The 22067-nt window shown below is 37.0% G+C and overlaps 1 protein-coding gene across 1 annotated transcript in view; it reads right to left on the reverse strand.

Annotated features, from left to right (window-relative positions):
* PAPSS1 (3'-phosphoadenosine 5'-phosphosulfate synthase 1) overlaps positions 1 to 22067 on the reverse strand; it is a 39974-nt gene that overhangs the window by 16037 nt on the left and 1870 nt on the right. Inside the window, exons 2-8 of the mRNA XM_058024524.1 lie at positions 16137 to 16251; positions 13737 to 13972; positions 12216 to 12354; positions 10007 to 10125; positions 5203 to 5316; positions 3173 to 3284; positions 52 to 257 (exon numbers count right to left, since the gene is read on the reverse strand). Of these exons, the coding sequence (XP_057880507.1) occupies positions 52 to 257; positions 3173 to 3284; positions 5203 to 5316; positions 10007 to 10125; positions 12216 to 12354; positions 13737 to 13972; positions 16137 to 16251 (1041 nt within the window). The remainder of the gene's footprint in view (positions 1 to 51; positions 258 to 3172; positions 3285 to 5202; positions 5317 to 10006; positions 10126 to 12215; positions 12355 to 13736; positions 13973 to 16136; positions 16252 to 22067) is intronic.

Below are 22067 nucleotides of genomic sequence, written 5' to 3' on the forward strand. Positions count from 1 at the left end.
TCCACAACAGTACAGTGAACAGGACTGGATTTCCAACTTTCAAACACACACCTTGATGTAGGGATGTTCCTTGCATGTGGTTCCCCACTGCCTAGCACAGCGTTCCTCTTTCCTGTGCTCGTAGAATTCGGGATTACGGAGAATGGCAACGCGGCGACCTTCGTACACCAGCGCGATTGCTGTGCACCCATCGAGCCTTTCCTTGTCTTCTTGAGTAGCTGTTAGCACTATAGGCACTGACAGATTAATAACTCCCCCTGCAGAGGAAAGGAAAAAAGCCCTTTATCCCTAGTAACAGTCATTGATGTTGTTATAAAAATCTACCTAATTAACATCTTACTTTTAAGGCTGTAAGTGTATTACATGACAGGTAGTTGAAACACTTAATTTAACAGGGATTAAACAACTTTTAGAATGAACTCATTCTTCCATAAGACACACATGCTATAAAATTGAGCAAACATTGAGGTTTGAGAAAGAGTACACTGAGGTTTGAGAACACTGTACTGAAAATACAGCTCAAACACAATACACAGCAAGTACTTAGAGCTGCACAAAAATATTTTAACTGGCAGGATACTGCTTTTTGGGAAACTTAACACCTTTCTTAAGAATCTCTATAAAAAGTAGAAATACACAAATAACATTTTAAAATAAATCATCTAAATATAAGACAAGATTATTACTGGAGTGGATAATTAGTAGAAAGGAAATCATATTCTCAGTAGACACAATTTGGGCCCCTAAGAAAAAAACCATTGCAATAGGAGCAGACAAACGTACCTAAGTAGTTACCATGCATAACTGAACTGTTGCAAAAGGTAACTTTTTTTGTATACTTAAAACTGTATTCAGATTCAAGCATTTACCTTCCAGAAAAAACTGCTGAATCAGGCAAACATTCTGCATAGTTTGTTCAGCTGAAAGTTTACCAGCTACTTCACTTCTAAAACTAAGGCAATGTAGCTGAATTTTAAGGTTGTGTGGTCCTTCTTTTTAAGTACCTACTTCACTGCCAGATGCTGAAGTCTTCTTTTTCTTTTCTACAAGAGTGAGGTTTGAGAAACCCAGCAGAGTAAATATTCTAAGTCTTCTACAAAGGCCTGGGTTCTAAACTTTTGTGTGGTCTCCAGGAGAAAAGTCATGGACCCTTTAAAGTTAATGGAGGTTTTGGCATTTGCAAAGACTCTAAAATAAGGCTAATTTTGCTATAATTTAAGCAATACATTTTTTATTAGGAAAATAAATTTCTTAAGAAATTAAAAATTATAAACCTGGATAAAAAGTTTAAGAGAAAAATAGATCCCCCTTCTTTTATAATGCAAAATATATAATGCATGCTGTGCATCTCCTCCTAAATTCAGTCTTGTTGCCCAGTTATTTTCAAAGCAACTAGGTCATAAAACTGAATTTGGCAGCAGTCACACAGAGTGGTTTGACACCCCAAAAAGGATAAAAAATTGCTTTGCAGACAAGTAAATAAATATTTCAATGTATGAAGACATGTCAAACCTGTTGATTATTTTGTCCATAACCAACAAATAAATACATAATATCTTCTACATTTTTCTTCAGCGACTGCACAAATAAGAAACTGAGGCAGGGCAGTGAGGCAAGTCTGTTAAATCACAGATGAGCACAGTGTCAGGATGAGACTTCTCCAGACAACTTAACCTTTAAAGGGAGACTATCAACACATCTGCACTGCTCTCCACAGCTCAGAAGTCAGTCAGTACGAACACTGCTTTTAAAGCCCAAAGGATGAGATGCACTGCAGGTAATAAACCATTTCCCTCTCTTCAGAATCAAAGCCCTGCAAAATGACTGCTGCTGTAGGACCCAGAACTAACATACAAGCAAGGAGGAAACTTTGAGAGTGTTGTTTTGACTTAACTGTTGCCATTGCTGCAACTAGCAAAGCAGCTTTAAGGCAATCACATGTTTCTAAAAAGATTTGCATATGTAAGTGCTGTAGTAGATACCTAAAAAGAGAAAATCAGGAGCAGGACATTTAGAGGAACATAATGATTTTATCCAAACTTAGGACTGAAAATTGTTTCCATAAATAAGTTGCTATTTTTCATTACTTGTATTTTTTGTAGCACAGACGAAGTACTCAAAACAACAGCAAAAGAAGTTTAAAAAATTGTTACATTGTTATATCTGAAACACTCACCCATACAAGGTCTTAAATGCTTTATAAAAATCCTGATTTACAGAAAATTACAGGACAGGACTAGGACCTACAAGCTATTTTAGCAGTTGAATGCATTGCATATCATCTGCAGAGGACTTTTCACCTGGATGGATGTACAGAAGGCAAATGAAATGAGAACAAAACTAGCAGCCCAAAATTATACTGCAAAGTAACAGGATGGCATTATGCTGTCTGGGATCGCACCTAGACAAAAGGAAATTAAGAAATATAAGAAGGATGACAGATTACTGTATTACAGAATTGAGAGAAAAGCAACTTCTTTTTGTTCTGCTATTTGCAAGACAAGAGTGATGCAAAAGGAAGCATGAATATAGGAAAAAGGTTGGAGTAAAACAGCCTTGAAAGAGGAATAAATGAAAAATGACAGAGGATCACAATCAAACTCCAAAATGTAAGGATGTTATGACTTACTATCTTAACAAAGTTCTTAGCCAACTGGTAATGCAAAATAAAATTTATTCATTTAAATCATCCCTGGAAATTACAGTAATTCAATTACACGTGACAATTGTTCATACTCAGATTCTGATTTCACACTTGCAACAGCTCCAGCACTCAAGTCAGTTTGTTGTCCTTTCCTTCATTACTAATACAAAACAAATCTTTTGGTCACAGAGCTAAACAACAATTAAATTAGAATTTGGAATTGCAAGATAAATTTCTTCAAAACAAATTAGAATTAAATGTTTTTCAGAAACTAAGATATTTGAAAAAAATTTGTAAAGGCAAAAAGACAAAATATTCAAATTCTAATATGATGGTAGGTATAAAAAGAATAAAACCATCACATTTAAAACTGGTTATTTATAATATTCTATTCCCTTATCCCAGACCCGAAGTTGTGCACAAGCCTGATAATGTTTTACCACACCACCACTAGAAAGCAAAGCATCAAAAATATTTTGGAAGTATGATTAGTTTGCTCAGTTTTACAAATGGTGTGTTTTACCCTACCATCAAGGAGACAGTCAAAGTGAAGGCACTGGAGGTATTCTCTCTCTCTCATAAAGCCATTCAGGGGTGTTGCCCAACCTTCTGCTAGCACTTGTACCCACTGCATATCCACCTTGTAAAGAAATGGACAGATAGACTTAGAGCAGATAAAAGTTGCTGCTTAATTACTGGCATCAGGTATTAATCATAATAGATCATGCTTTAATTCTAAAATGCAGGACAGTACAAATGGAAGATCTCTCAGTGTTACCATTTTTAATCACAAATAATTCAAAGTTTCTACAAGTAAGGAAAAAAAACCTGTTCCTCACTGTTCATATTTTTGGCTATTTCCCAGTCTCTACACTGGATCAAATTTCCATGTGTTAAAAAAACTAAACCAACAAACACACAACAACAAATTTTATTTATAAATCTTGATAAAGTTCATCTTAGTAAAATTAAAGAATCCCACTTTCCTTTATCTAACAAAGTAAAATAACAAAGATGTTAAAAAGAAGAAGAAAAAACAATAACAATATATATGATTACCACTAAAAAAAAATCAGAATTATGAAGGTAAATATTAAGAGGTCTAATCTTTAAAGAAATGCGAAATAATTATTTTTCATAAACTAGTGAGACAATCCAGAACTAAAATTCTCTCTGGACTAGTACTTGTTTTAGCAGGAGATATCAGTTTACACAGAATTTCCTTCCTTAGCACTCAGTCACACTATGACTTAGTGTGTGGTCTCCATTATTTCTGCATGTGCATTACTAAGACTTGGTCAAGTTTTTGACAAGGACAGGCTTTGCTTGTGCAAGTCTCTTTTGCAAAGGGCATGATTAATTTTATTACACTGTTTAATTATACTGAGGCAAGTACAAAACACAATTTATTCCCAAAGTCGCATCAGAATCTTGATTGATATTTAACAAGCCGGTGGTTGGGGGTGGAGGGAGAAATTATTTGTTTTTCCAGATAGGGAGCAATTTAGAAAGGGACCCTACTGAAGTTTAATAATGGTGACCTTAAGTATTTATTCCTCAACAAAGCAATTAATAGTTCTAAACAAATGTATATGGAAAAAAATAGAAAAATGTGAAAGGAAGTATCAATATTCATTACTAGTAGAAGACCAAGAAAATTTTAAAATTACCTAGTTGAATGCTTAGTAGGTCACCTCAATCCTTCAAGGTCTACTCACAATAGATGCTGAACTCTGAGCTTAGCCAGCTCCTAGATCAAATGCTTAGCTTTAACTTCTAGTAATACCATCAAAAAGCCAGTGCAAAAACTCATCCACTGTATCTGTTTTTAGGCTTAGTTATACAGAAAAATGAATGAAGTAGAACAAAAACACAGCCAGAAGCAGCTTCATCTAATTGCTCTGAGTTGAAAAATAATGTATTTAACCAAAATAAGAATAGGGCTGATCAAGTTATTCCATGCTTTTCTATATTCTCTCTGCTGGAAACTAGAAACACAGCACAAGTATGCTCTAATCAGCAAAAAAAGCAATAAACTAGAGCTGGTCTTTGCAATTGTTTGAGTTTGGTATGCATATTAAAAGTTAATGTTGTTCAGCTGAAGGCTACCAACAGGAAGAATCAAGAAGTAGTAATTGATTTCCCCTATATTTCTAGGCAATTACAATTCACAACAAAATGGTTTATGTAAGTAAACTAAAAAAAAAGGAAGCAATACTTCTAGAAACAATTTCTCATACAAGACATTCCAGGCATGGTTTCATCCATGGATCTGGAGGGAGTGTGGGAGGAAATCACTGTAGATTTTTGCTCCAGGGTGGGGATAAACTAAGTAACACTATACCAGACATTATTCATGAAAGTATGAAGATGTATTATCTCTGGTAAGTAAACAAAGAAACCACAGATGCTGTTGCTTTCACACAGGGAAAGAAGGAAAAAGTCTATCAAGTTGTATTCTGTAACCACTGCAGGTATTTCTGCTGCATCTATTTACACTAAGCAACAGATCAGACTGTCCTTCAAGTGCAGGAATGAGACAGCTGAACACACAATACCTTATTTATTTCCAGGGTTAACAGAGACTCAGCATCAGTTTTGGCCAACTGTAACTTGTTTTCTGGCACATAAAGCTCTTTCACCTCATAAGAGGCATCCACTGGTACAATGTCCTGTATAGAAGGAATAAACAGAACTTAATGTTTGCTCAGAATGCCTCTTAGGCACTGAACACACATCAAGAAGTAAAATTCTAATGTTGCACTAGACAGCAGCAAGAATTTATTAATTATGCAATTTTTGCTCATCTAAAAGCCAGCACTGTTCCACGATTATGATATATTGTTAGTTACTCAAGCCAGCAGACTGGCTAAAGTGAAACATTCTGACAAGAGGTTTTTTTCTAAACCTTAAGTAACCCATATAACATTTATCTAGTAAATATTTAACTGTTGAATTGAATGAAGTTTTTATGACTTCTTAATGCCTACATTATCTACAGTAGAAAGGCAGACTCAATGCTTTTAATATGCTGAAGAAGTAAGAAAAGATTTAGAGACTAAGCATTTATGATTTTCAGTTATTCACTATACAAGACATATTAGAAATGGCAACATGAAGGCAAAATACATAAAGCTCCTTCTCTACTGAAAATTAATACAGAAGTACACATTAAAAGTATTTCCTACAGCTAATGCCATAACACCAGTATTTTCATCTATATCCTAACTCTTAGAATATTTAAATGTGACATCATCTGTGCATATATATGCAGTGAACCAAAACCTAGCTCTATAACCAAAATATTTTTATTTGAAAAAAAATTCAGTGCTCTTCCATGTGTATTAAGCAAGATATTATCACTCCACAATGCTTAAGACTTTAAACTTGTTTGAAGAGATCAACAAAGATAAAACCATAATTAAAAGAAGAGAGAAGGTCATTATGATAAAAATGTTAAGAGTCTCCTCCAGCAAAGGATGGTATAATATGTCAAAACCCAGTCAAATGTTCCAGTGATATTCAGTAGCAAAAAATCAGTGAAAAGAGGCTGACTATTCTATTTAAAACATATTTTTTAGTGTTTGAGAAACTTTTGTAAAATAATGCTTTACTTTTGGAGGAAAAAAAGCTCACCCTTAGAGAACAAACAATAATTAAATTATCTTGACTTTTCCAGTATATGCAGGGTAGAATGAATAGGCATGCTTGCGGAAAACACAAGGTTACCTCAGGAATTTTAATGCATTTATCAGACCTTAGGCACTACCTCCAAGGAAAGAAAAACAAAGGCAGTAGAATAGGCTGACAAGTGAGAGATAAAATGACTAAGGGAGTATCAAGATGTGATGAGTTTCACTGCCTGTTGCATAATTCATATGCTCAAAGACGCATCAAACGAAGACAAATTAAACTAGCACTTAGAAATTATGTTTGATAAGGAAAAGCTTGGTCCATTACATATCAGACATCACTTTGGAAGCAGATTTTAATACATTGTAAGTTAGGCAAAATCAGCCTTTTGTTTTCTCTGCCTGAGCAGCAGCATGACAGCCCAGGAGAGCTGCAGCAGACTCCTGTGACAACAACAACCCCAGAATCAAATGAAGGTTTTGCCTCCTGTAAGCAACACTGTAATGATGGAGAGCACATTAAGCTGCCTCACAGATTTCCCTCTGGACCCTGGCTCATTACCAGGTGAGGATGTCCTAATTTTACAAACCATCAATAGCTTAAAATAAACGTGCCTATTAAAAAGATCTCTTCAAGTATTACGCTGGTTTTAGTGTCCCACTAATGGGCAAAACAAGATTTCACAATGCAGTTTCTGTCAACAATCTACTTCATTACACAAATGTAAACAGTTTGAAGACAGTTCTAGCAACAGAGTCTGACATTGGGAGAACTTGTAGGACTACTAAACCTAGATCCCCTTGCACACATGAAAGTGGTTCTTAAAACATCAACTTAGACTACAAAAACATCAACAAAACAAGAAAACCAGCAACAAAAAGAATCCATGCATCTTTAAACTGCATGAATTTTAGGAATTAGGAAAATGTTAGGCTAGCAAGCCATCTAGTGACCATTCTGAGGCATCAGTTTTACAGAAAGCTTAGTTCTACCAAAGGACAAGTTAAAGAATATTTCACAATATTTGTTATTTCACAAGGCATTCATATAAAAAATGACAAAATAATAAAAAATAAACTAGAAGCATTATGGAAATGTGCCTCCTCACACTGGGGTGGTGGGTTCTTTGCTGATGCTGATTGCCTCCAGAAATCATCTAGTCCAGTCTCCTGCTCAAAACTGGTCCCACTACAGCAGGCTGCTCAGGACCTTGGCCAATCAAGAATTTAACATCTCTAAGACAGAGATGTTAAGACAGAGCACCCCAAACACTCAAAGCAACTTGTTCTAATAATTGACCATCTTTATAGCAAAAGGTTTTCTCCCCTATGTCTAATTTTAATCTCCCATATTTTATCTCATGTGTGCTGCTGTGTATACTTGTACACCTCTAAAACAAATCTTCATCAGTCTTTCCTATACTTTCTGACTTGGATGATAGAAACTGCAACAAGAACTCCTTTAGCCTTCTCCAGGCTGAACAAATCCTCTTCCTCCCAGCCTCTCCTTGTGCAGTGACATACTCTAGCCTCTGGCCATCTTGGTGACTTTCTGCTCAGCTCACAGAAGCACGTCAATGTCTGTTTTCTTCTGGGTGAAGGAGAAAGGCACAAACCTGGACAATGTATGCACACAAGGTCTTAACAAGTGCCATATAAAATTGGAAAATTGCTTCTCTTGAGTTCCTGGCTATGCCCCTGTTATTTAAAGTAGAGCATGTAGGTAGCCTTCTCTGCAGCACAAGCACGTTTCCATAATGCTGAAAAACGTTTTTATAATGCTGAACAATTTATTTCATAGAATCATAGAAGCATACAATGGTTGGGGTTGGCAGAGACCTTAAGGATCATGTAGTTCCAACCTCCCTGCCATGGGTAGGGACACCTTCCACTAGACCAAGTTGCTCAAAGCCCCATCAAACCTGGTCTTCAACACCTCCAGGGATGGGGCATCCACAGGTTCTCTGGACAACCTGTACCAGTGTCTCACCAGGCTCACAGTAATTAATTTATTCCTGATATCTAAACTATCTTTTGTCACTTTAAAGCCTTGCCTTCTCCCTAAATGCCCTTATAAAAAGTCCTTCTTCAACCTTCTTAAAGCCCTTCTTCATCCTTCTTATCCAGACTACAGGAAATCTACAGAAATCATATTCTCAAGATAGCACTGAATTAATATAGTCTAAAACCAAGACATGCCCATTTAGCCTTGCCTCGACTTCACTGTCTCTCACAGAACTAAGCAACCCCTAAGGTATCGTGCCATTCATTATACTGTTATCTTCAAAGAAGAGGAAAAAAGTGCTAGATGTGCCTTAAACAAAGCTGACTGGGCTAGGAGCCAGCAGTCAGCACTGTGTACCAATGCAAGCCTTCGGGAATCATTATCTTGACACATGTGACATAGGTTTCTATAACTATGAATTGTTCTGAGCAGGAGGCACAGGGCCCCTCCAGGCAGAAACTGCCACCTCTCATAGGTGGGACTCCTACACAGCTCTCCTATTTTCTTCCAAAAAAATATTCAGATGGGGGTTTGGGCAAAAATTATCTTATGGTTTTCTGCCCTGTCTTATCTCCTGAGCAACCCCAAGCAAACAGTCATCCTTGAGGAATTTTCTTGAAAATTTCAGTACAATCTCTCCAGAGCTGTACTTACACAGAAGGTCAAAATTAACTCGTACCAGCTGCATGGTGAGCCTGTTTGCTTGTATCAACTTCAACACTTCATAGAGCTTTATTTACTCAAACTACTGTCTATACCCAAAACTTCCAGAACATCCAACTCACATAAAAAAACATGAGTTATTATCTGCAAGAGTATCTCAGTTAAAAAGAAATAGTTATCTGGAATATCATCCACTAACCACTGACTATAGCTAAGAATGTAAAGAAACACATTTCTTCTACATGAGGATTAGCAAATTCTTGGGGTATGGTTCCAAGAGGATAAAGCCATCTCTTTACTGCCTTCACTTTTAGTGTTGGGTTTGGGGTTTTTTGTCTGTTTGTTTTGTTCTCCATGCGGCATTTGTTGGGGGTGAGGTTTTTTAGGTTGGGTAATGAGCCAAATCTACTTATCAGGCAACTAGAGAAGGCTTGGAGACTTCAAAAGGGATGGTGTTGATTGCAGGCATGAACAAGGAAAGAGATCTACCTTTTCAGAAGCTATGAACCATAAACTCAACTCAGCCATGTCAGAAGAAGATAGCTTTCTGAGCTGGTCATTACACAATTGCAGGAGTACTTTTACTAGTACAAGAAAAACAGTGGAAACAAGGGAAAGCAGACACAAGCACAGCAGCCCCTATTTAAGTGAGATCAAATCAATCTGTAAGTGCACTCCTGTCTCTTCACATGTGCAGTATATATTAATTTGTACACTATTGAGACAATGTAAAAATTCAGACTCTTTAAAATTGGTTGCTAGCATTTTTAAGTCAGCATTCACTGTTGGTTCTGTAACAATTGAGACAGCCTCCTCTACAGTTATTGATACAAATTAATTTTCCACTTGACCAAATCTTATTTCACTTGGAGATCAATGCTGTGCATTGTTTATACTTAAAAAGGAAACACACAATAAGACAAGTTTAAAAGTTTGAATTCAAAGATGCATGAGCCTTTATGTGTCAAAAACTGTCTTTGTTTTTCCCAGCACTTATATTCAGATTGCGCATACAAATACTTGGGAAAAACATTTCTAAGATATGTCTCCATTTCTGCTCACCCTCTCTTGAAGAAGTTCTACAACTTGTTGTATACAATCATTCACATCACAGGAATCAGTTTTCAGCACAAGCTCTGGGGCTTCTGGTTTTTCATACTCAGAGTCAATCCCAGTAAAACCTACAGAACATAAAACAAAAATATTAGGTGACTTCCTCCAAAAGATGACATCACTTTAATGCTGTTCACAGGCAGTTTTCTATATATAAATGAACACATCAGGCAGGAACATGGAGTTTTAGCTTCCTTAATACAGGAATTCTTAGGGAAATCAGCAGGTTTTTTCTTTATCTTCTTTGTTAATCACAGTATCTGACAGCATCAAACATCAGCATTCTGCAGTACATACAAAGCACTTATTTGTTGGTGAAGCTATTTGATTTTTACTGTGAATTAAAAAAGAGCACTGGCAGAAGAACTGTGCACATCAACTCAGAGCTCGACACGCTATCATCTGACTGTTACTCTTAAAAAAATAAATAAAGGATGAAAAGATATTACGAACATCCAGCATATATGTAAATTCACACTCATACCACCAAGCAGTACTCTGAAGTAAGGAATTCCAACACCTTTTACATTAGTTGAGCTAATTTACTCATCTCAAGATAGCTGCTAATGTAAGATTGATGACTGTGTTTATTATAATAGCTGTCACACACTGTACAAGCTACCAGTGACACTTGTTCTGGCCTACTTAGCTTGCAACCTGCTTTGAAATTGTGGAGATTCTACCACCCATGCATAAACAAGGAAAAATCAAGCCCAAAGGCAAAGAGTATCAGCACTACAAGTCACATCTGCATCAGGAATATCAGCTGGGCTTCAGCAACTCAACACCTGCATCCTCCACAAATGCAAATGCAAACATTAGCACTCCAGTTTTTCCCTTTGGATTTAAATACCCTCAAAATTAGTAGTTTTGTTCCTCCTCTAAGAAAAATATCAATTATTGCAGTACCTCATGTAATAAAGAAAGGCTGGTACCTTTTCCAAAACCTGTATACTTTATAAGGATCTGATTACTGGAGGAGTGGGAACATGAGACAAAGAAAATGTCTCACTACCATTTCCAGAGCAAAACTTGATAACAATTGCTCACTTTCCTTATGAATTGGCAAGTTTGTTTAATTTTCATCCTTCGTATATCAGACAGGTCATAAGATAAAGTCACTGCTACACCCACTTGTATCTTACTCAGGCACTGTTTACCTCACTACCACTTCTTCAGGAACACAGTTCCATTACGTGGCTTGTAAAATTAACAAAATACTAAGGATGTTCATAAAATAGGCACAAATAAGGATTCTGTACAGAACTGTATCTTTGTATCATGTCAGCTCAAGCCATGTTGCTTTGACTTTGAACAAATCTTGGTTCAGCTTTATTTATTCCTGGTGCTTGCATTCAATATCTTGTAGCACTAGAAGTATCAAGCAACCACTCACACAAAATGTTTTTGATTTCTTGAATTTTTTATCACTTCTGATTAAAGTGAATTCATACAGCATCTGCAAACTCCACCCCCAGAAGAGATTACTTTAAAAAAAAACTACTTTGCTACTAAATACAGAGCTATCTATCATCGGCTTGTGAAACTGTAACATAACACAGCAAAGCAGCACTTGAAACAATACTTGCAATGAATGATTGCACAGCTAAGCCTTTTTTACTGCAGGTTATACTTAAATCTTGACCTGAGGCTGGGAATAGGAAATAATGTCCATGGGAACTAGAATAGAACACAGATTTAAAAGTTAGTATCTTCAGAAGTGCTCTTAATGGTCTTTACAGGTGACAGTGGCCATGTTTGACTTTTTAGAAGAAACTAGCAGGTTTTAGGAATGCAGTTCTTTAAAGACTTTAGAAAGGATTAGGCTCTTTTCAACTGGTAAATGCACACACAAAGAAGACAGACTAATCCTCAATCATTACAGGGTTTCTATTGCAACCTTTAATGTGCTCAAGGCTTTTTCTATCTGTGGTCAGCCACTTCGTCCCTTTTACTGTCCTACATGCTTAGCTACTCAGTTCCATGAGTTAGAAGTTAATTCCAATTTTCTTCCCAGTCCTGTCCTGAATCCATGCTCTTTTTAAGGGTGATAGACTTGAGCACATCCACTCATATGGAATCAAATTACACCAATGGTTCACTAATTACACCAATAATTACACTTCTGTAGAAAGGATGTGATTACAACTAAGTTCACCTTTAATTTCTCCAGCTCTGGCTTTCTTATAGAGTCCTTTAACATCTCTCTGCTCACAGACATGCAATGGGGCATCCACAAATACTTCAAAAAAAGGCAAACTTGCCCCTTCATGAATTCGTCTGGCATTATTACGATCCTGCAAGAAAACAGAAGAAAAAAACTAAAAGGTTGTCCCCATATATTTTTACTGGTTTTTGCCTTTGAAATTCATTTTAAAGAAGATGACAGCCCAACGAAAGCAAGTTTCAAAGTTTTAAAAGAGAAATGTGATTTGATTATCTGATGCCCTGCAAGGTGCATCACTTTGGCTACAGTATATCACATGGTAAAAGCTGACAGGAAGATGTGAGATATTTTACATTAAACTTGATTTATAACAAAAACCCACAATCAAACCCAGCCAATAGAATGCAGGGTTTTCTATATCCATACATATATATCTGAAGAATAACATCTGCCTAGTTGAGTACAGCAGGGAGGAGGTGTTATCTGCTGCTCTTGATATAACCACCCTTCTCTCCCAAGTACCAGTCTTCCCTACATTCCTTAATCTGACAAGACTTGTGTAGTCAAAATATTGTATTATTTGCATTATTTTATCATATTCTTTTTATGGCTTGCCAAGCATTGGAACAATATTGGTGAGTTTCACTGAGAGAACAAAAAAATTCTTCCAAAATCCACTAAAATCTTCTCTTACTAAATAATGTTCATTAGTTATTTTTCTCATAGCTAGAGACTTCTGTTATACTGTAGAGTTTGAGTTCCCCAAATTATTATCAGAAGAAGTGTTTGCACCACTCTAACCAAAGAAATAACACATTCTCATTCTGTGAAACACCTAAGCTTAAAGTCCCTGGGTCATTCTTCAAGAAACTTGGGTGTTCACACATCCTTTTTGTCTCTCTCCTCCAGGTTCTTATGTACAGGTGAAAACAGTCTTAACACAACAATGTGAACATGGATTTACATTAATTTTAAGTTTTAAATAAATGTCATATTGTATACACAACATGAAATAAAGTAAAAAGAACCTACAGGCAATTAAAACACTTTTCCCTTAAGTCACTTGGTAGAAATAACCTTCTCATCATTCATTCACTAAAAGAGAAATTGCTTCTAAAAGCAATTTGCCTAAGCCTTCAGGTCAAGTGTACACCTAGTCTTCATATTTAAAAAGTACTGGAATCTACATGGATCAAACAAGATATTGCAATTTTAAGAGTCTTTCTTGGAACATCACTTGAGCTTGTTTGTATTATTAGAGTAATAATTCTGTCTAATGGACTGAAGGATAGTTCCACTTATAGAACTAATGTCAGCATTTTATATTTTAAATTAATATTTCTGTTTTGAGCAATCACCTCCATAAAGCACAAACGCCACCAAAAAAAAAAAACCAAACAACCAAGTAAGTATTAGATTCTGGCTATGCTCAGAAATGGATTTTTGTAACTAGGATTCTGAATGATATTTTGCATTTTCCCTACACTTCATCTAAATGTTTTTCACACTCACCTGAGCATAAGGAGAGATGAAGCTAGTAATGCACACCAAACCAGCATCTGCAAACAATTTAGCAACTTCAGCAATACGACGCACATTTTCCTCTCTATCTTCTGGTGTGAAACCCAGGTTCTTATTAAGGCCTTGGCGGATATTGTCACCATCCAAAGTGTAGCACGGAATACCATGGCACACTAAATACTCCTCCAGTGCCATGCTCACTGTGGTCTTCCCAGCACCAGACAGACCTAAAATAGTCATTAATAATATAAATATATAAGCATAGGAACAAGTTAAGGCAAGCTGTAGTACATGTACATTGTGAAAATCCCAAAGTGACAGGTATCAGCAGCAATGCCTTCTGGATAAACTTACTTGGAATATAAGCCAAGTGGCTTTTACACAGACAATAGGTAAAGAGAGAGTAAGGTAAAGGGTTTTCTCCCTCTTGTCTGTCTGGGAGGAGGCTGTGGTAAGTTCACTGATGATTTCCTAAGTTAAATCAGCTCAGTGTTGAGTTGGGCAAGAGGTACAGCTTGTGCTAGGCAAGAGAAGGAACACAAGGCAGGAAACAGAATGGTCTTCTTTTGGCAGCAGTTACGTACACCCCCATCACAGAAAATAGGCACAACAGTCCAAAAGAAGATTTCAGCAACTTCTTCATTTACTTCTCACTGAGGTCTTTGGCTTGCCATTTTTGTCCCCACATCAAGCTTGCTATTCACTCACATGCTCTGTCTTTTCACACATCATTTGGTCTCCAACATGCAATGAATTGCAAAAGTTAAGGTTATACATTAACATACTTAAAAACATTCCTCAAGCTGACAAGTCTTTAAAATAACTTACACTCTAAAAATTGCATATTATTTTACACATTAAAGCAATGGTTTTCCACATTTTTCCTAAATTCCTCAGTTTTCTTTACGAGGACCCTCTGACTCAACATTCATTAAAAAAGAGCTCTCAATAAAGGTTACCTTGAAAAATGAAAAGCAATCCCTGGAAGATCTTTCCATACACTCCAACTCCATGAGTGCTGACAAAGTGAGAGAGTCTTGGAGTGTCCCAGTATTTCAGCTTTTATTCTATTACCTATTAGAATTTTGAGACTCATGTTTGCATGGTTCTAGAATGGCTAATATTGCTTACTTCAATGCCTACAGTCCTTTTCACCCTTTCACATTACTGCTCAAACATCTTCAAAAACCTAGCTTCCCACACATATCCTTGATATCTTACCACCACCCTCCTTCCTGAAAAAAAAGGAAATTGAACATTAAGATTACATTTGTTTAAGAAGAACATTGACTGGAAAATGTTGCCATGCAGATAACTGAGAACACATTTTTATCATGACCTTTTTCAAAATTAGATTAATGAATTACCAGAAGAAACAGAAAGGCAGCCCACCAGATCATTCAAGCATTGAGACAGGCTGGAACTGTGGGATGCAAAGAGGGAGAGAAAGGGCTCCATTCTTTTCCCAAAGAAATACATGACAGCAAGCAAATCTGCTTGGAATGGCTCTCAGCACTTTGTTAATGACTGCTTTACATTTCACACACATTTACTAACACTAGTGGAAATCAGTTTTACTTAATGTAAATGTAGGAAGTTTCCCTAATACTTTTTATCTTTTATGTTGCAATACAACAATGTTCTAAATGTTTACAAGCCAATTAAATTATATATTTTGCTATTTTTTTAAATTACCAGATTAACTAAAAATAAAAATAAAACAACTTTACAGGGAATATTTTAAAGCTTCCAAAAACTTTGCAAGACAGAAAAAATTTCCTCACTGTTACAAAATAAAAAATGTCTCCAGAATGTATTTATCTTCTCTGTATACAAAAAAAAAAAAAAAAAAAAAGTCCCACAGAGCTGACTTCAAAACTAACTGCCAGTATGCATTGCCTAAACATGCAATTGCTGTCCAATGGCTCAGGTTTATATTGAAATGTTATTTCAAACCAAGGAGACAATAAGAATCCAAAGAGAAGAGGCTTTTACAGAAAAGATCCAGAAGTACAGACTCTTACAAAAACAAAGCTGCGTTGCATTTCATTTCTAAAGAGATAAAATAGACAGTACAAAGAACAAAGAGACAGAATTGGTTAAAACAAAAAGAATGGGGGAAAAAAAGCAAGACACACAAAGGAAACCAGAATTAAGTAGCAGACAGTATCAAAAAAACAACCCTCTCAGAGCACTGAACAAAATATATTCTCAAGTTACTATTTGTCCCAGAGCAATTTCCTGCTAGTCTACCTAAAAATAGTAATAAAATTGCATCAAGGTCTTAGATTTCACAAACATTCAGTGTTGCATGCAAAAAAGAGCTACAGCTAAGTAGCTTTTCAAAGGAGTAACTAACACATAAGGATCCTCAGAAATCCATGGCTGTACCTGTTAACCAGACTGTGCATCCACGAAAACCACTTCTTGTTCCTACCACTTGGCCTCTCTTATTCCTGCTGACATGATGAGCTTGGTAGGTAACATTGGTTGCCCTTTGCATTCCCTGCAAAAGAAGAAGTCGATTAAGTCTTTGATAAAGGGTGAGTTGGCAAAGCAAACAAATTCATCCACAGGCACAAAGAAAGACTTGAGGACAGAAAAATGGAAGTAAAACCAATACTGATTCCATCAGCTCCAGCATGGACCAAAGGCGGCACAGGAAATTAGAAGAGTTGGCCAGAGACAACCACACCCCTGGGGCTACTTCAGTGAAGCTTGGGACTGACAGGTTAATCAACTTCTACTTTCAAATAAAACTTGCTTAAGAAAAATCAACTATAAAAAAGAGAGATAAACTGTTAGAGCTGCTTGAGTTGACTTCTATTCAAGTACTGTTAGGGATCTGCTTGGTAGAGCACCATGAGATAAAGACCTTAATGGAACAGGGGCCCAAGAAAACCAGTTAATATTCAAGGACACTCTCTTCCAAGCTCAGGAGTGATTCATCCCAACAAAGAGGAAGTCAGGCAAAACCAGCTAGGAAACCTGCATGGATGAACAAGGAACTCCCGGACAAACTCAAACACTAAAAGGAATCCCATAAAGGGTGGAAGACTAGGGAAAATGTGGGCTCTCTCTGGATGGAAAAGGGAGACATGGCTACCAGAGACATGGAAAAGGCTGAGGTAGTCAATTATATTTTTTGCCTCAATCTTCATTGACAAGTGCTCCAGTCACACCACCCAAGTCATGAAAGGCAAATGGAGGGACTGGGACAATGAAGAACCATTGCCCAAGGTAGAAGACCACATTTGAGGCCATCTGCAGAGCCTGAAGGTGCACAGTCCATGGGACCTGATGAGATGCATACACAGCTCCTTAGTGAACTGTGGTGGAGGATGTGTCTAAGTCATGATCCACCATATTTGAGAAGCCACAGCAGTTTCTATTGAAAAAGGAGGAACATAATCCTGTTTTTGAATAGGAAAGTAAGGAAGACCTGGACAAGTACAAACCCACCAGTCTCTCTTTTCTGCCCATCAACATCATGGGGCAGAAGATCCTGGAAACTATGCTAAGACACACAGAAAATAAGGAGGTGATTTATGACAGCCAACTTGGCTTCACCAAGGGCAGATCATGCCTGTCAAATTTGGTGGCCCTGGCTCTTTGGCTCATTTTTAACTCCTCAGAGGCCTTTTTATTGCAAACTATGCATATCTCTTCCAAATTTCAGTTAAGCAAGTGTCTTTATGTGTGGCACAGTCTCCAGTCTATCATCAGTCTCCAGACAAGAGATAGTTATCATTCATTCTAAATGTTTAAAGAAAGTGCTATTTCAAGGAACTTTTTAAAAAATTTATTTTAAAGATAGGGGTTTTAAAATATAATTTTAATTAAAATAAAGCTGGTTACCGAGTTTCTTAAAACTATTCAGCATAATAATCTGCTCTACAAATAAATTCAGTAAGATAAGTCTGCTGTCAAACACATGTCACAATCTGAAGTGAGAGAGCCCACAGGAAGATCAGCCTTGGCATCATCCCAGACTTTAATGGTATCTGGTTATATGAACTTTGTGAAAGATCAAGACCTTAGATTGTCAGACCATGCATGAACAATCAAACAAAAAAAAAGACTTTAAAAAAAGAGAGAAGGGGGCAGGGGATGAGAGGGATTAGTGGTATCTTTAATGCTGCTTTAGCTTCCCTTGCTTGCAAATATATTGCCACTACCTTCTCTTTCATCATTGTTTCAGTGCCAGTCGAAAAAGAAAAGATGCAGTATATTTAATATAAAAGAAAGTAGGGACTATTTTCCTCTATGGAGTACTAGCAGAGAGCTGTTCATAGTTCCAGAGAGGGACACCACAAAGCAGAATTAACAAAAATATGGTATCTACTTGTGGCTTCAAGGACTGCTGCTACATCATTCTTCTATTCAAAGGTTTATCCATAACTTATTTGGAAATCATGAAGTTGTGTGATTTTATGCCCCACTTCTAGACATGGCTGGGCTCACAGCTAGTACAAACAGAAGCCCAAGGTAAGAACCTGTGCTCAGTTTTAAACACAATAACTCTGTAATTCAGTGGTGATAGTCCAGCAACTAAAGTTAGATGAACACCGAATATCAACCCAGAAGAAACCACAATCTGCAAACAAGTTATAGCCATACAAAATGACGTTACGCTTGCTGATCATGTTACTTCAAATAATTTATCTCCTAAAACAAAGCTGGTTTGTGCACAAAGTGCACGCAGTACAGCTGACTAAAACCAAAAGTCAAAAAGTCAAAATCTTTCTTCTTATAGCAGGAACAATTATGCAGTACATAAAATTGGAGATCTCAGTGAGCAAATTGTGGAATTAAAACCAACACAAATAATTGAAGTGCTTCAATTAAAAGCTATATAGTGCATAATGAATGTACACAGCCATTCAAACTAACACAGTAATAGCTACATTCTCTCTCATTAATTGCAGTTGTACTGCATTGTACCAGCCACTGGAGAAACAGCAGTCTCAAAGCACAAATCCCATGCCACTGTCTCAGTAAGCTCTCTTACAAGACATAAACCCACACATGCTTGGCTTTTGAACCCTGGCAACGAGTCTGTCATCAGACTCGTACATTAGAGGTCAAATGTCTCATCCAAGGAGACTTCTTCTAGTCCATATTCCATAAGTTATATCAGCTTCCTCTCTTTTCTAGGAAACTAGGAAAGCAGCAATGAAACTAATCAGGGTATTACACTAGGTTTAAAAAACTCACGAAACCCTGAGGAAGTAGGCTGGAGGGATTCTTAAAATATGAAAAAGACACAACATTTATGAAAAAAAAAAAAGTATTAATATCTACTTAGCAGAGATGAGAAATCACAGCAAGGAGAAGGAGAAGGCCGTTCTCGAGGATGAGGCACACTTGTGCAGTGGAGCAGCCAGCGAGCTGAGCAGAGGGACAATAACTCACCTGTACTCCAGAAGCAGGCACCTAAGACTAAAGGTTACAGTGCCCAAAGAGTCTGCATGCACTCAAACACACACCTGCCAGCCACCAGCTGACCCACCTTTTGTGTCTGTGTACAGGCACACAAACAAGGCAGCTCAGCACTAATCCTGGGCAAAGCAGTACCCAAATCCCCCTTATCTTCTGAAAGAAAACCAGTTTTAAAGAAGTGCTCTAAAAAGTTAATAATTTAGCAAGTCATTCTCCGTTGCTGAAAAAAGAAAAAAAAAGAGTAGTTCCCGAATTATGTTCACTTTCCTATTAAATAATTTGCTTCCCTATGATTTGCTCACACCACTGAGCATATATAGCTGAACATTGTATCTTCAATAACCCAAGTTTTAATTACTATCCCTGACATACAAATACAAATATTGATGTGGCACAAAAAAATACTCACTGGCACATATTGTTTGTGGTCTTGAATTATTTAGGAAGTCTTCAAATTCTTGTACATGAAATTTGATGACTATCAACTGATGAAATGACCAACCAAAATGATACCAGACATAAAGAACAGTCATTTCCTTTTACACTATATCAAAGCATCACTTTGGAGGTCTATATTAATAATGTTAAAAGAAATGAAACTAAGGAAACATGGGATAGAAAAACAGTGTGATGAGCAAGTTCTCTTTGAAAAAGCTATTTTCAAATTCTAAGCCAAATTACATTCACTGTAGTAGTCACTGCTGTAAGGACACACTACATTTTTTAAAGTGGCTAATGAAAAAAAGGGCATTAATCACCAAGGTTTATCTGCATTTTTAACAGCCATTGGATATTTCCACTCTGACATCCCCATAAAAATGTCTTCCACCCTGCAACACACTGCTTCTGCATTCTGTAGACAAACACTTCACTTTAATATTTTCCCTCCTATTTTAGCACGTAAAACAGAAATAGTGCTTCAGTCCATTGTGCTTCATTATAGCAGTAATGTCAGCTGAGAATACTGATTTACCCCTCCTTTCTTCTCCCCCACCATGCTGGTTCATTTCTCACAAGAAACTTAAATTGCTCCAAAAGGCAAATATCTTGGGATTGAAGTAAAAAAAGGGTACTAAAGAAATCCTTTCTTGGATGTGCACTGGAGAGCTGCAATGATAAAGAGGGAAGGATAACCCCACTGTTTACTTTTCCTGCCATGAAGGTAAATTTTAGCTTTGCAGGTAGTTGACCAAGGAAATTAATGATTACAGACACCTTGAACAAAAGAAAGAAAGAAAGATGATGGGGGTCAAAAGGAAATACTAACTCTGTCAACTTTTTTATGTACAGACTTCCTAAGATGACATAGTTTTTTTATTATTATTCTTGATGTTTTGCCCAGTTACAGCTATAATTTTTTTATTGCCAAAACCAAATCAGACTTTCAGTGCCAAACACCTTTGATGCAAGAACACAGACAGGCAACCAGATGACGGAAAGCAAACCCAAGCTGCAATGCCAAGATCATAAGACGGCCAAAAGAAGAGATTATATCTTAATTGTTTTATGGTTAACAGACAAATGGCATATACACTGGCATAAGCTGAATTTATTCCTCATTACTTCCAAGCAACAATAAAATATCATGATTCCACGATCAATATCAAATTTTAAGTTTTCACAAAGCAATTTACTTCTGGGGAAGGAATTCCCTTCTGGGGAAGGAAGTAAATCTTTCCATGGCAAGCTGAGACTCCCCAAGCTGCATCATAAACTTGGGACAGCTTGAAGCTGGAAGGATCAGAAAACAGACACAGTTTCCATATAAACCACATACACTGAAGAAACTGTAATTCCATATCTTTATGCTCTAAAATGACAGTATTGGTTTCCCAAGCCAGGAACCCCCATAAGTCTGCAAAAGCCACACATGCAATCTCCCCTCTGAATTGCAGTCTTACTTTCAATGCCTTTCTCACTTCCAGTCTTAACAGAAGTTCTTTAGGTCATTTGTTAACTTGCTCACCATGGCTCTTATAAACCAGTGACTCCCTGATAACAACACATCTTTATGACATTTATTATTCAGCACTGATAACCAATCGGTAGCTTTCTTTTTATTCCCTGCAAAGTGTTCTGCTCAATAGCCAAACAGAAACTCAAACACATGGAGCAGTGCCCATCTTTTTTGTCGACATACAAACACAAATAAGGAAAACAGACGTGGTTCCAACACAAAAATTCAGCTACCACAGAGGTTATACCTACATATTTATATGAGATTTCAGGACTAAAAGATCTGTCAGGAATACTTCCCATTAGCTACTTTCTCAATTTCTCAAATTCTGGTTTGAAAATCTGTGCTTTGATTAGGACAACTGTGCTTGGGAAGGAAGGGCAAGCCCAGAAATTACACCTGAGCAATATCTTTTACTCTTTTAAACACATAATTCCCCAATCCATATTCTGCCATAGCCTATACCATTACATTTTCTCCCATTTACAACAAGAATTCTTACTTGGATCCTTACAATAGCCCACCAGAAACCAGATTACCACAGTGACAATAAGGCACTTAAACACCTCTACATAAAGCACCACCCAAGCTGCCAAATGCATGCTCTCAACACAGACTAGCTCCCCTTTGCCAGGTGCTCTAAAGTTGGGACAATTTGAAAGATCACAGTAGCAGCAATCACCTAGAATCTTCCTCAGTACTGTGGATACAAGAAATTCAGTGCTAAAGATATTATTAAGGAGCGTGTCTTTGCTTGCCACCTGCTGCCATACCAGTATGACCAAAAGCAGAGACAGCTCATTGACCAGTGCTGGAGGGGACTCACTGCCTGGCCTCAGAGGGGATGGATAAAAAATGAAGCCAAAATTACCCTACTGAATATGCTCTCAGAAACAAGAATTGGAGCAAGTTCTCATTCTGAG

The sequence above is a fragment of the Melospiza georgiana genome, chromosome 5 (assembly GCF_028018845.1).
Source record: "Melospiza georgiana isolate bMelGeo1 chromosome 5, bMelGeo1.pri, whole genome shotgun sequence".
NCBI classification, from domain to species: Eukaryota; Metazoa; Chordata; class Aves; order Passeriformes; family Passerellidae; genus Melospiza; species Melospiza georgiana.